The sequence below is a fragment of the Coturnix japonica genome, chromosome 14 (assembly GCF_054131305.1).
Source record: "Coturnix japonica strain WE chromosome 14, WE-NBRP24, whole genome shotgun sequence".
NCBI lineage: Eukaryota > Metazoa > Chordata > Aves > Galliformes > Phasianidae > Coturnix > Coturnix japonica.
In genome coordinates this window covers 2,298,994-2,313,871 of record NC_140676.1, presented here as the reverse complement: position 1 = coordinate 2,313,871, position 14,878 = coordinate 2,298,994, and the positions used below count along the sequence as shown (strand labels likewise).

The 14,878-nt window shown below is 48.2% G+C and overlaps 1 protein-coding gene across 3 annotated transcripts in view; it reads right to left on the bottom strand.

Moving 5' to 3' along the window:
• IGDCC3 (immunoglobulin superfamily DCC subclass member 3) overlaps positions 1 to 14,878 on the bottom strand; it is a 77,143-nt gene that overhangs the window by 25,710 nt on the left and 36,555 nt on the right. For all 3 annotated transcript variants that reach the window (XM_015873273.3, XM_085515224.1, XM_085515225.1), the window contains exons 3-5: positions 8,444 to 8,588; positions 5,852 to 5,982; positions 2,043 to 2,180 (exon numbers count right to left, since the gene is read on the bottom strand). In XM_015873273.3, the coding sequence (XP_015728759.1) occupies positions 2,043 to 2,180; positions 5,852 to 5,982; positions 8,444 to 8,588 (414 nt within the window). The remainder of the gene's footprint in view (positions 1 to 2,042; positions 2,181 to 5,851; positions 5,983 to 8,443; positions 8,589 to 14,878) is intronic.

Below are 14,878 nucleotides of genomic sequence, written 5' to 3'. Positions count from 1 at the left end.
GACAACTCCCGTATAACGCTATCAGATAATCACTGTCTTTTCTTTCTCACCTCACTTTTCTGTATCTCTCTAAATAGTGTATTATTCTGCCTTGGTACCTTTTATGGAGGCCAGCTCAGTGGCCTGTCAGTTAAAGGGTAAGGATACATTAAAATCGTCACTCATTCAAAAGGCTTTGCACTAAGTGCCCAGGATATTCATTTGTGCACACATACAGGTCCAAGCCTGAAGTGCGTAGCCCTGAAAGGAAAAGCCCTATCTTCCCTGAACAAACTCTTAATGATTTTCCATCTCTCTCAGAGCCTGCTCTCTAATGAATGTTGACATTTCACGCACTGCGACACACAGGAATTCTGTTTGTGGTCAGCAGCTACAACATATTCCCAAGGAAATTAAATTCAAAATTGATGGTGCCACAGTCAAAAACCGGCCCAGAATTTGAATGATTTCCTTCAAGCAAAACACAGCTGCCTTTCCTACTGAAAACCAGGGTGGTGTTAGCAAAGGCAAAGCAGAACGTGCTAATGTTTTTATGACTTGCTTCCCCTTGCAACATGTAGCTGTAAGAGCAAAAGTGCTTCTGAAATCACTGCAAAGAGATGATAGGCCTACAGAGCCATCAGAATGCCTATAAGCCACGTCGCTGTTGAGACTAGTGAAATGCTATGAAGACATCGTCGTCCTTTGGACACGGAACATTCACACTGAAGGGGAGGGAAAGCAATGAGCTCTCCTTCCCATTCTGCAGCTCTAAATCTGCTGCTTTGCCACAAGGGGTGTTTATTTTTGGTGGAAGGCAACGCTGAGCTCACACCATCCAGACAAACCTAGCATGAAGCTATTACATCTTCATTATTGCACTGCTCTATAGAGACAAGTGTTTTGAAGAAGGTAATAAGCACTTATAATTAAGGCAATTATAACGTAGTTTATTATAGTTTAGAGCTAACGTAGAGCTGCTCTGTGTCCAGAAGAACCAGAACAGTGCTAGAGCTTATCTGGGGAATTTTTAAACCAGCATCAATCTGATGGTTATGGCTCTGGGGGAAAAAACAGAAGCAGACAAGTTGATTTTATAATCCACCAAAGGAAGGGAGCAGGCAAGTGTGGAGAAACAGCACTGTTACTGCTGGGTACGCGTCCTTGTGCCCTCACAGATGGCCCTGAAGTGAGACTTCACTCCTCCCACAAGCCTGACTTGACCCAGAACAGACCTGAAGTCCCACATCCAGCACAGCAGCACGGGACAAGATTATCCCTGTTTGTGCTTCAGAGCCACTTGGGGTGACTCGGGGAGATTAGCTTCTAAAAACCGCACGACCTTGCAGACTGGGAGGCCTTGGGAAACACTAACTGAACCCAACCCCATAGCACTCTCAGAGAGTTACCAGCTCTAGAAGACAAATCAAAAGCCATCAGCTCTTTGCTCAGCACAGACATCTGTTGGGCATCAGAAGCATCGCTCTGCTCAAAGTATTTCCTGAGCTAGTATCCCAGTTAGAGCCTAAAATAACCCTTGCTTTCAGACCAAGAAAAACATCACATTTTGCTTGTATGATCCCATCAGACACTGGCCCTGGTTTCCATGCCGATTAAAGAATACCACTGACCTCAGCAGCAAGCATCTGTTTTTACAGAGCTTCAGACATGCTACCTTAAGCTCCCTCTGCTTTTATAGAGCTCTCTGAACAGGCAGCAAGTTTCTTTCAAGTCTGTTTTACATGGAAGTCATGTTTGTGTATGATTTTGTCTCTCTGGGGCCAACAGTGGTGATGTTTTTGATGCAGCTGAAGGAGACGCTGTCACTCGGGGAAAGATAAAATTACCACCTTTCACGATACATCTACAGGTTGAACCAGCCCACTCCTTAACAGCCAAAAACAGCATCTTGGCAGAGGGAAAAAGCAGAGTGTAGACAAGAAGATAAAAAGCACTTCAAGCCTACAATTAATCACTGTAGGAATGGAAAGAGTGAATCACTTGTTGCTGAGATAGCCAGCAGCACTGACAGCGAGGAGGCATCCCATCACCCCAAGGCTTACCCAGGCGGCTCCAGGAGACGATGGGCCGGGGGTTGCCTGTCGCGATGCACTCCAGCACTGCGGTCTGATGCACCGTCAGGGTGAGGTTCTCTGGTCCAACAAGAATCATGGGGTCCTTGTAAACGGTGGAGTGGGAGCCTGCAAGGACAGAAGCGTCATTAGAAGGCATCCGCGTGGTCTTGCAGCATCTGATTCTTTCTTGTTTGATGGAAACACAGAGGGCTCTCTTTATCCTCTACAAATGACATGGCTGGTGCCCCCTCGGTGTATTTGGGAAATACATGAAACAAAAGGGTTGCAATACTTGTGAGGCAGCTGCATTGTCCGAATGAGTTTTAAGACCAATGAGTCCATCTCCTGAATCTATATTAAAAGCTCTGGCGCAAGGACACCGGGACCAGCAGAAGCAAAGGATAAGTGACAAAAATCACACTTCACCAGGCAGGTGAGGAGGCTGGGGACAAAACCATCACCCTGTGTCACAGCTGAACCTCCTGTGAACCCCAGAAAGTGCCTTATTCCTGGGCTGAAACTCCCATCAACCTTCAGTCCCATTTCTTTGGAAGGAAGCGAGAGAGAAATTAAAGGAGGTACTCTCAGTTCTCCATCAGCAAACAAGAACACTGACAGCCACCTCATTAGTCTTCATGCTCCCCATTTCCAACAAAAGCTGTGCTGCACTCCAGAAATGCTGAGGTCAAGCGATGTTTGAGGAATTTAAACCATCTGACAGCTGCTGCTGGCAAAAATGCTCCATGAAAAACACCTGCAGAGAAAAATACATGGGCTGAGCAACCCCAAGCAGGACAGGGCACTGGGAACAGGAGCAGAGGTCTGCCATGGGCAGGGATGCAGTGCAGAGACTGTCCCCCACCAAAGAGAAAGCTTATCTGCAAGAGCTTGTCTCTGAGATTTCCTTTCTTCCTGCATTTTTTAGAGTTACCCTGTCAGGTAAATGCAGGGGCATTTCACAGCGGTCCAAAGGGCCAGCATAGATCAGAGCAGCTCATGTGTTCATCATCCCCACAGGAAAAAAGCTCCGAGCTTGTGTCTAAATGGGCAAAATGCAAGAAAAATCACCGTGTCGGTGTGACTTAAGAGCTGACTTTCTCATTGAATGCATTTCACTGCAAGCCATAAAATGTAGATTTTTTTGATGAGAACCAGAATGCACAATAAATTCATATGACCGGTTGGCTAACCCCAAGAGATGTGAAAAACAATACCTTCCCCCTCAGTATCTCAGAGTGCCTTTAAAAGCCATGTAAAATTTATTGTTCTAAATCACAATAGTAAATGTTCACGCTTAGAATAATACGATATTATCATCGTATTATATACAGACTTCGCTATTTCAAAACACTGAAAAATGAAACTAATTGTCCAAGGTCACCCAAGAATATCAGCAAATGGGAGCTGAGACCAAAGCAGAACTTATAAAATGCTCTATTTTGCCAACAACAACAAAGGAATCACACTCTTTGATTTATACCCTGAGTCCTACACATGCAATCGGGCTTCAAGGCATGGGATCAGCCCCATGAGTTTGGGCAGACTATGACCATATCCAGGATTGATGCTTCCACCACTGCCAGCTCCATTAGGTCCCCAGAGGGGACAGTTGCCCAGCAGGGACATGGCCAAACGCTGGCCATCAGGGAGGAGGCTTCCTCCTCCAACCAAGATGCAGTGTTGAGGTGAAAGGAGTGACACAATGAGCGATTCTCATCCTCGATGTTCCAGGCAATGTGAAGGGGGTTTCTTCTGGAAGGGAAAAAGCCTCTGCTGATGCTCGTGGTCTGCAGGGACTCCGCCAGCAGCAATTGCAGAGGATGGGGAGGTCCCCAGCTCCATTGGAGTGACAGGCACTTCAGCAGTGATGGCACGGGCTGTTAGATCTCTATCAAAAGGACGGCAGCAGAGAGAGATGCAGCTCATGCTGAAAAGGTGTCAGCGCCGAGAGGCAGGCAGCCCCTGGGGAGCAGCGCCGCTAAGCAGGCACTTGAAAATAATCAATCAGCAGGGCTGCAAGGCAGGGCTGCGGGCAAGAGGAAGGGATGAGCTGTGAGCAGGCAGCTTCCTCTCCTGCAGCAGCCATCCTCCTCTTTGCAAACACCCAGAGCACAAACCTGTTTCACTGAGATTTAACCCACTGCAGTGTGTTTTCAGCAGGCTCAGAGCATGCAAAGGTGCTCACGCTGCGCTGCTCATGTGTAGGAACTGAAGCACAGCCCAGGCCCTTCAGCAGACACTTAAATGCTGAGCCTGTATTCATCATCCGAGTGCTTGAAGGAAGAGAAAAACCACAAACATCGCATAGACAGGAAACCTGTAAAATATCCATCTGCAATGAGGAATGGGAAGATGACAACAGCTAACACTTTCTGTCCTATGAGAAACAATAACTCAGACCAGAAAATTGACACAAAGAACTTCAATGCGCTGATAATTTACTGTACTTTTCCCTCTCTGTGCAGCTACCATTCACATAGATCAAGAGAACAGGCAGGTAACAGGCATCAAAAGCTCCTGGGTCTTTCAGAACCAGTTAACCTGCTTTCTTTCCCCACCAGAGCTGACAAACACAGCATCACTCACTCCTCAGCTTCTCCCCATTCTGCATGCACTGTTTTTCTTACAGACTGCAGGGGCTCATCTGACACTCGGAGCAGGTATGAGCCTCCTGCTGCAGCACCAGCGGCCAGGCAGCTGGCTGGGAGGGTGAAGTCAGGCTGTTTGACTTCTAAGATGAGAGACAATAGTGTCATTCACCACTGAGGCTGGGCTGCATAATTTGACTTAATACTTTCCACTTCCTCATGCCACGAGCAGCTACTGAAACATCAACAGAGACTTTTGAATCTAAAAGTGTTTTCAGTTAGGACTGACCGGCAACGAAATTCCTTTAGCAGAAGGAGGCAATCTAAAATCAAGTTTAGAAATTGCTCCACAGGGCTCTAAGAGGTCAGCTCGAGTCCCACATGGATGGCTAATGGAAGACGGGCAATTGGCAGGGCAGTGGAGCGTGACACAGCTATGGAAACATGGTAGTATATTTGCTACCTCCTCCTTCCTGAACTGCACTCAAGCTCATCACTTCCAGGGGACAGTTTGCATAGTCTCATAAGCAGACTGAACTTCTGCACATGCAAAGTGTGGATGTGAGTTGCTTCAGTTTGAATGCACTGTTTTATCGCATCGTATCTCCAGCAGCACACAGAAGAGCAGCTGGCATATGACTTGGGTCCCTTCCCTGTGGAGGGACCATAAGGCACTGTCAGTTCTTCAGCTGGAGCTTTCAGAGGTGAAAAAACCAGTTTTCTGCCAATTGCTTCAGATCTGGATGGAGAACTAAGCCAAAACTCAGACTGAGGTGCTCAGGGCTTTTCCTTTCCATCTTCCAAATGAAAGGTTAGCTCACTCTGGCTGCAGTGTAACACTAACAGCCTACAGAACATAATTCCCCTATTAGATAAATAATTGATCACTGTGTGTGCTGCAATTACTTCCAGGGTGGGCATGTCTCATAAGGAAATGATGAGTCTTCCACATTTCCAAGAGCATGTATTTAATGTAAAGCTGCTATAACTCTTGCTCGCACTGTCCTCCCTCTCTCCAGAAACTGGCACTAATTTGAAAGCTAAGGGACAGATTTACTTGATACCAAATCCAGATACTAATCTAGAACAAGGAAAATGCTTTTGCCTGAGAACTGTCAGCCTGAAGCTCTCTTAAACGGTCCCAGTCTAGATCAGCAACAGGCAGAAAAAGAAGGAAAGGCAGCCAGGATAGCGTGTGCTGGTACTGACCTGACACAGTGAGCCTGGCCTCCCGGCTGAACTTCACATTAGCGATATTGGTGGCAACGCAGTGAAAAATCCCACTGTCTTCTGCTCTCAGTCCCGTAATCTGCAGGACCCCCTTGGGAAGCAGCGTGTATCTGCAGCAGGAGGAAAAGCAGAATCAGAACCTTGCAAGGCAGGACATGACGTCAAAGCAGGACATCACATCACGCAGGGAATGAACCCTTCTTTCATCTTCTGATGCATCCTTGGGAAAGGACGGCTTCTGATGGAAGGTTACAAAGTAGGTGTTTCCTATTTACCCCATGGAAAGCTTTGGAAGTGTGTTCCTATGTGAACACAGCTGCTGTGTGTTACCTCCCATCAGCTGAGCACAGCAACTGTGAGCAAGCACTGGGGGAAGTGTGTGCTCCACACTCCCAAATGCAACCTTAAAACCTCAAAAGCATGAAATGCGTCTTTAAAATAGATGCCATGTGGGTACACATAGAAATGTAACTATTTTGTATATATAAAACAGGTTCATTTAGAGCATGCATGTATATACACACACATATGTGTACGTACATCATAGGTTGCTTGGCAACTGTGTGTTTAAATTGGCTGTAGTATGTCATTACACCATGATGAGTTAATAATCCATTTCCGCCTGGAAGATGAAGAATATCTTCTTCTCCAGCAGCATATGGTTAAGTGCCTATAACCTGCTCCCTGTGCCACCTTCTACATGCGTGGCTCAGTGTCGGTGGCAGCGTGACAGCAATCAGTGCTACACGTCCCCAAGTTGATTGCAGTCTCTCTGGGACTTTAAAATGCCCATTGTTTTGGATGAATTATACCACAAGAAGCCTTCATTTTTGTTAACAATCTGCCCACAGCATTAGAAGATTCAATTCCAAAGCTATTATTCTGCCTTCAAAGCCTCCAAGTGCAAGACTCAGCATACAAATTCATGTACACTTTATACGCAGAAGTGCGCCAAGCGTGATTAATGCAGAAATCCAATTCAGTTAGTGAGACAACCCTCATCACCCAGGACCATTGGTGTCACAGATTAATCTACTGAGCTAACAATAAAAATCTTCCCTATAACTGTACTCCTATTAAAAGCCTGTACAAAATCAGGACACCAAGCATAGGAAACCTGCTCCTAGGCCACGTCCTGGGTAAGCTCCCTGCCCCACAGGAGAAGCAGTGGGTGCAGTTTGCTATGGTCTGCCTCTTCCTCCCCAGACTTGGAGCAAAAGAGTCCTTGTCACACCTGGATTGTGCCACAAGTCTGGCTGTCCTCGCACCAGTGACCTGAGGGGCAATGAGGGACATCACCTATCCTGCAACATCTCATCAGGGTGTACACGAGGTGTCAGGCCCAATTCTTCACCCTTCACTCCTGTTGATGCTGCCTCAGACCAGACGCTCTGCCACATCGTTAGTTCTGCACTTGTATGAGTGAGGAGCCTTCGGAGGAGATTAAATTTAACAAACCAACCATGTATCGGGCTAAAAAAAGCTCAGATGAAAAACACCAAGAAAAACACAACTTGACAGTTGCAGTTTTCCACTGCAGGGTTGAGCCTCTTGGGTCCTTCTACTGTAAGTTCACCGTACCACTGTAAAGGTCAGGTATTGTTCCACTCCTCATGTTTTCTCCTGCCTCCAAAGAACCCAACCACGCGCTGCAGCAGGGCTGACATTTCAAGAATAGAGGCTTTCAGGAAAAATATTTACAGCTTCCTGGTTTCTCCTATTCCCAATGCACGGCCATCAGCTGGCGATGGAGGTGTGCTGAGACCCATTGTGTCCCATTGCCAGCCGTGCAGATCCCAAGCTGCAGCTGGGAACGTTGGTGTGCAGCACGTGCTTCCTGCCACCTGTTGGGATTAGGGATGTTTCCGACATGAAGGGAGCAGCCTGGAAAACACAGGAAGGGAGGACGTGCCGTCCCAGGTCTAGAATGGGGGAAGGGGTTTCTCTGCAGGAAGATTGCAGGGGAAACATCAGCACTGTGGGATGCTCTGCAGAGCTTCCCTGCTGCCACCCACAAAACACTCTGAGGGAGCTCGGTCTGGTGGCTGTGGTATAACTCGGTGCTTGCAGAGGTTCAGGAGACACTTGTAAGATCGGAAATCATGACTCTAGCTTGCAAAGAGTTACACAAAATGGGGCTGTGGAGTGATGAGGGATGTCAGAGTTACTATGAGCTCTGCCAGGACTGCTGGTGGGCTCACCATGCTGGAATGTCAGTCTGGAGGAGGGCTGCCTCCATCAGGAGATTGCAATGTAAGACTATGATGTGGAAACATCAGCTAAAAGAGTTTAACTACTTCTCCTATAACACAGAATCATTTGAGTTGGAAGGGGCCTTTAAGGGTCCTCTAGTCCAACTCCCCTGCAATGAACTTGGACACCTACAGCATGCACTATTTCTGGACAGTCTTTAGCCAGAAGGTGCCCAGATAACTCAAAACATCAACTGAACTTCCCTGTCAGAAATGGCAGATAAGAGCCTCAGCCCACATCAGTCATGCTGTAGTACAACTTTGTCACCTGTTTCCACCTGCAGATAGAACAGCCTTATGTGGCTTGGATATGCCCTACCTTTCATTGTCTGTGTTGACCGGCATGCGGTTCTTCTGCCAGAGGATGACGGGCTCAGGGAGACCATGGATCTGGCACTGGAACCTTGCAACACCCCCTTCCTCCACCACCGCGTTCTGAGGGTGGATGTGGAAGTCAGACATGGCTGAAAGACACAAAGAGAGACAAAAATCAGAGAAACATAGAATGGCTTGGGTTAAAATGGACCTTAAAGACCATCTAGTTCCAATCCCTGCCATAGACTGGTTTCCCCCACCAGACCAGGCTGCCCAATGCCCCATCCAACCTGGTCTTGTGCATCTCTAGGGGCACCCACAGCAACATGTTTCAGGCAGCAGAGAGCAGGCTGCCAGGAGCTCAGCAGCTCCGCTCCCCAACATTGTTGTTGCTGAGACCACCCCACAGTGAATGGCAGAGCCCAGTGTGCCCACACAGGGTGCATGCAGACCTACCCACTGCAGCACAGCCACAGCTGTAACCATTGTGCAGAAAGACGCTGGCATGCTGTTAGAGCTACATCAATAATACAGTAATTATTACTATTAATTAATTGGAAGGTGCTGCCTGTTGACTCCGCAATAAACATATTCGAGGCTAATAAACATCCCAGTGGTTATTTAGACTGTGATTCATTGATAGTGCTGCATCTGCAGGAAGATTGCTCACATTATCATATAAAATAAACTCAGAGAGTCCCTGCTCCACCACACCAGCCAGAAAGCCCCATCCCTGTTACATGTGCTGGGCATAATGAATGTACCTCTGCTAAGGAACAAGCTGCCCATGTGTCAGGGCAGCTTAATCATTCATCTGCAAACTCCAGTTGGGCTTGGGCAGATGGGAGGTGGCCATTAGCAATCATACATTAAATATGTGTTGCATTAACCCACCCTGCTCCCCGACCCACAGCTCGCAGCAGATTTGTTAAGAGGACTGCAACGATGCACAGCAAAACCTCGACCTCGTTGTGGGGCTGAGAGGGGTTTTCAGCCACACAGGGGTGGGTTGGAGCCCCCAGCCCCACGTCAGGCTGCATACATCAGCACAAGGCAAAAGATCAGGCACTGATTATTTCCCTTCCCCAAGATGAAAGCTAATGTAAATAGCCCCTCTGGTATGGGGCAGAGCCCAATGCTCCAATGGTAATTTACCCAGTTCCTACAGGTTCAGCCTGGAAATGAGGCTGTTCATTTCCCAGCACCCCCAGCCATGTGGGAAGGAGTCCAATGGCAGCTGGGGGGTCTTGCACAGCAGCCCCCAACCCAGGCAACCCCTATCCAAAGCAGTATATGGAGGCTCTCAAGGCAGGAGGAGCTCAGGCTGGGGCAAGCATCTCGCAGTTGAAGCCAATAAACCCTTCACTGAGAAATCAACCAAGAATTAAAGAGAATGAAACAAGGCTTGTCAATAATGGAAAAAAAAAGAGCAGGGATTCAGATGCCTGCCAGAAAATTGCTTACAAATGTACAGATGCTCAGCACTGAGGTTTTTCAGTGGCTGACAGGGTTGATGAGAAGAAGGAAGTGTGAATGAGAACAGTCCCAATACAGACATTGCTCTGCTGGCTGTAGAATTCACTGCTGTTCCTTTATTTCAATAATATCACCTCTCCCAGGTAAAACTGCAGCAATAACCTCCGCTCTTAAAGACACTAGTATTAATATTTATCATGAATAAAACATGGCAAGTTATAAATAATTCAGTTATGAGGATGTTAAGTAAAATATTACTTTTCAACGACCCTATAATGTGGCTTTGAAGCACGGTTTTATGTTAAATGCCTAGGAAACACTGTGACCCTTGCCAAGACCAGCTGGTTTGCAGAAGATGCATTAAAAATTCATTCACTGAGCTGCAAAATGCTATTTTTAACACAGGTTTACGAGTTTATTTACAGTTGAAGAGACAAAGGCTTTTGTAGCATCTCCTGTAAAACAGCAACCAAACTTAAATGTGAGTGGTTGCCGCTTTCAGCCTAAAATACCTGGAATCCAGCAGCTCACATCACCCATCGCTCTGTCTCATCCTCTGCCACCTGTGTGCCAATGGAGGAACTGGTGCTGCCCCAGGTCCCTCTGTAGTGTCATCAGGCATCACATTCACCTGCTCTCTTTCACAGTTCCATTCACAATGGTGAGCACAGGGTACCCAGCAAACCATAAAGCCAGACCCAAATCCCACACGCACACTCTGCTCCATTCTGATGCTGCAAGCCATGGTGCCTCAGTGCTTCTGCTGGACTTCAGCCATGGTACACAGAGACTGACACAAAGCAGGGGGATAAAAAACCAAAATGCCACAGAATAAGGCTTGCAGAAGATGGGGAAACAAAATCACAGAATAGAAGCATAGAATCACTAAGACCACAAAGACCACCAAGACAACCCATCACCACCTTGACCACCAAACCACGTCCCTCAGTGCCAATGGTTTTAACAGCCCTTCCATGCCTCTCATGTGGGTGCACCTTCCCACCTGGGATGGATACCAGCTGAAAGTCTAAGGCTTGAGGCAAAGGAGTTACTCTTCCTCTCTTTTCATCTTGGAGGACCTGGTTTAAAATGGGGTTGGATCATGGGTAATGCTCCTCCCTAAAGAGAAGCCCTCATCCCGATGCACATCCTGTGGACATGGCTCCAAAACCACAGCGTTACGCAGGTGAGCAGCAGCTCTCATCCTCATCCATATTCACAGGGGATTTGCTCTGGCAAACAAGCATGCTGGGGCTCCTCTAATCAAAGAGCAAACACTCTCCCAGCCTATCAGCTCCCATGGAAAGGCCAATGGAATAAAACTGAAAATAGGCATCAAATGAAATTTCCTTGACTCCATAAAAAACTAAATTGAAACCATTAGTGGCCAATCCTTTTTTGCTCAGCACAGCATTAGTGCTAAGCCAGAGATTGACCTAGATTTGATATAGAAAAAGAAAACATTAACTTGGTATGTCAAAGTAAATCCCAGGCTTGCTAGAATCATTAAAACGCAAACATTATTATCAGCTGCAGACACAAAGGTAGGAAGAAAACTTACAAGGTTCAGTGCCAAACGCAGAGTTAGGAGAATACTGGGAAGTCCATCTAGATGAGGAGCTGCATTGCCTTTTGCTTCTAAATTACTCATGGGAAGCAAATACCCAGAGCTAAATGAGGATGCTGGGGAGGTGCTGAGCATCCCAAACACCAGAATGAATCCTGAGAGGCACATGGTGAGAACAAGTCACAGGCAGGTGCAGTTTTATCCTGATGCTGGTAAAGCTGCTGATTTTCATACTAATATATCCAACTTCCTAATGAAATTGAATTCCCCTTTGGGCCAGCAGAAGCCAGGGTTGTTTTTAAAACACAACAGCCCACCACGTCATTTTACCACCATTTCAACCCAGTTCTGAACTGGTCTCAGATTGGGCTCACAGCTGCAGCAGAGCCAACCCTCGGTACCTCCTGAGGCTCATTAAATACCCAGCCTGATTGGCACCACAACAAGGCACCTGCCTCAAATCACAGGATGGTTAAGATTGGAAAAGACCTCTCTCAGATCCCCAGGTCCAAGCCCAGCCCACCCCCACCATTCTCACTGACCAACCACCACATCTCCATGGTTCTTGGACACCTCCCATTCAAAAGCAAAGAGAGGAGCTTCTTCCACTGTCTCCCAGCCTAAGTCACCTTCCCACCGCCACGCTGCTTCACCCAACCTTTGAGACAAGATGTTGCGTCTTCTTTCCCTATGCTTTTTTATTTTGTAATAAAAGATGCATTTATGTACTAAAAAAACCCAGCACCACCTCAGTCCGGTGGCTGCTCCAGCTGCAGAGCTGCCCTGCGTGTCTAATGATGCCATTGTGTGAGGCTGGCGCTGCCCAGTGCGGAGCGTGAGCCGCTTTGTGCACAGCGAAGCGTGAATAGCAGCACCGCCCATTTGTCTGTTTAATTCTCCAGGAGGAGCGGCCGCCTTCCAGGCAAGAAAAATTGCCTTTCTCTTGGCTTTGGAAAGGGAAAGAAATCTTAAAGAGCAGCCGTGCTGCTCCCAGCACCAGGAAAATCCCCTCTGCCCCTGCCCGCTCATCAGGGCTGAAATCCACAATCTCTATTGTCTGTGCTGGGACTCAGATCCCAAAAGAAAACAGGCTGCAAGGCTTGGGAGTCAAGGAAGACATTGTGGTGGAGTTTAGCTCATGGAAGAGAGCCCAAAATGCCTGGGGATAGGAAAGAAGGGAAGTCCATCCTGCTCTCCGTGCCGTGCAGATGGAAGGAGGGTCACAGTGTTTGCTCACAGCCTCAGCACCAAACACTCCTCTCTGCCTGTTGCTGCCCGTTCTTCCCCGAGCTGGCCCAGGCACTCTGCCCTGCCTGCATTTTGTGTGCTCCTGTTTGCTGTTGTCACACGCTGTTGGCCTCAAGCAGACCTGAGTGCATCCGAGGTTGTGTGGATGCTCCCATTGGTCACTCTCCTCTGGCTGAGGGACAAAGTTCCCACCTGGCTTTTCTTCCCAGCCTTAAGCCCCTGGGATGGGGATGAAAGGGAGAACACAGAGTTAATGCCTAGCAGCAGCTGCCCACAGGAGGCAACATGCAACAGATACTTTGCAAGAGGGAAAAAATCCTATGTCACTTCATGTGACTCCAGTCCACCAGGAGGCAAGTTGCTGCGGATGCAATTCAATTCAGATGCACTGAGATGGTAAATCTCTGATGAGCACTGAGTGCAAGAAGAGTGAGGTTGTGCAGCTCAGTGCCACCCTTTGGATTGTGCATGGAGCATCCTCAATGCCCAGTGCCCAGGCTGCCATTGCAAAGCTCTTTCTGAAGCCCAACAAGCAGCCAAGGCTCTGTGCATCCTCTAACCTCTCCTACAACCCACCTACCTTGTTATAGAGGAGATGGGCACAAAGTGACACCCACAAGCACAGCCCAAACCTGAGGTCCATCCCTATCACGAGGCAACATTATAAATCACTCCAAAAGACACATCTGGGCAATCTGAGGGACTGAGTTCCTCCCTCCTTCCCCAGCAGTCCCACTGCATGCACCCCACCATGGCCACGTGCCTTCCTGCCCCCTGTCCTTGCGCAGGGGAATCAAGTAATAACCAGTGCCTTCAGCACTCTAAAATTGGTTTCAGGGAGAGAAGTTTCTGGAGGAGAGAGGGAGACTGGGAGAGACCTTTATCGTGCAGTGCTATTGCAGTAATTTTTCAAGACGAAATTGCTCTCTGGCTCGTGACAGCGTTTAGTGTATCCTGAGGCGACCATTTGTGAAGCCAAACCTGTGGTCCCGCTGCCCTGCTGCTGGAGGGAGGGGGGAGTATTAAATGTCATAAACAACTCTTAATTTGCTTGGGCGCGCTGCATATGGGGCCGGCGATTCTGCGGTTCAGGCGGAGGTTATCTGTCAGCATCACAGCATGCCGGCACCAAGGGTGGTGGCGGTGATGAACCACAAAGGGCTCCTGTGTTTCTGTAAGGGGATTTCTCAAGTACAGCAAACCCCAGCACTGCAGGAGGCTCCTGGACCCCAGGTAGATCCAGCATTGCAGGATGCCCCATTGCACCCACAGCTCACCGTGCTCTGGGCTACTGCAACATCTCACCGCCTCCCAGGCTTTCTCCAAAGCAGATGTTTGCTCTCTGCAAAATACCTATGTGTTATCCCCCATAGCATATCCATACCGAGGAGATGGAGGGCACGCTGCCCCACAGCCTGCAGGAGGCTGCAGGAAGCATCTCCCAGCACTGCCAGCAGGCAGCAGCCCTGCCAGCTTCCATCGTGATTTTCCCACTCTGACGCGGACAATTAAGGCCAATTACATGGTTACCATTGTGATTTGTTGCACAATCATGTTTTCCAGCCCACTCCCAAATGTTGATGGGGATGGTATAAGAGGAAGCTCCCGCACAGCTGTTTTTGGCCGCGGAGCACTTTGTTTGCAGCCAAGTGCTCCTGATAGCAAGCACAAACACTCCCACTTGTAGCAGCCCAGAGAGGCTGTGAGCCATCCCAACACTGCTCAGAAAAGCAGAACAGTTAAACAGTGCCAGGCACTCTCCTGCCCCATTGCAACACCTCTGTAGGAGCATCCCCATGTAGGCAGGTCCCCACTCAGAGCTCCTGGCTGAGCTGCACACATAGCACTGCAAACCCTACAGCCGTGCCCATCTTTGTGGGCTTGCAATGAGCTCACACTTCATCTCAGTAGCTCCAGAGGATACGGTGGAAATCAGAAAGGTGAAGGACAGGAAGCACCCCATCGCTGCTGCCCACGGAAATACCACCGGCCCCACTCACAGAATGGGAGCCGGCCTGATTTACAGGCTAATGAATTTTAGATGAGATGCATTTTTTAATGTTTTGTTGCCAGCCCTCATTTTTCTGCTAGCCATCGTTCCGAGAACAGCTTGAATTTTTCAGCATCTGTTTTTACCAGCTCTCCTGT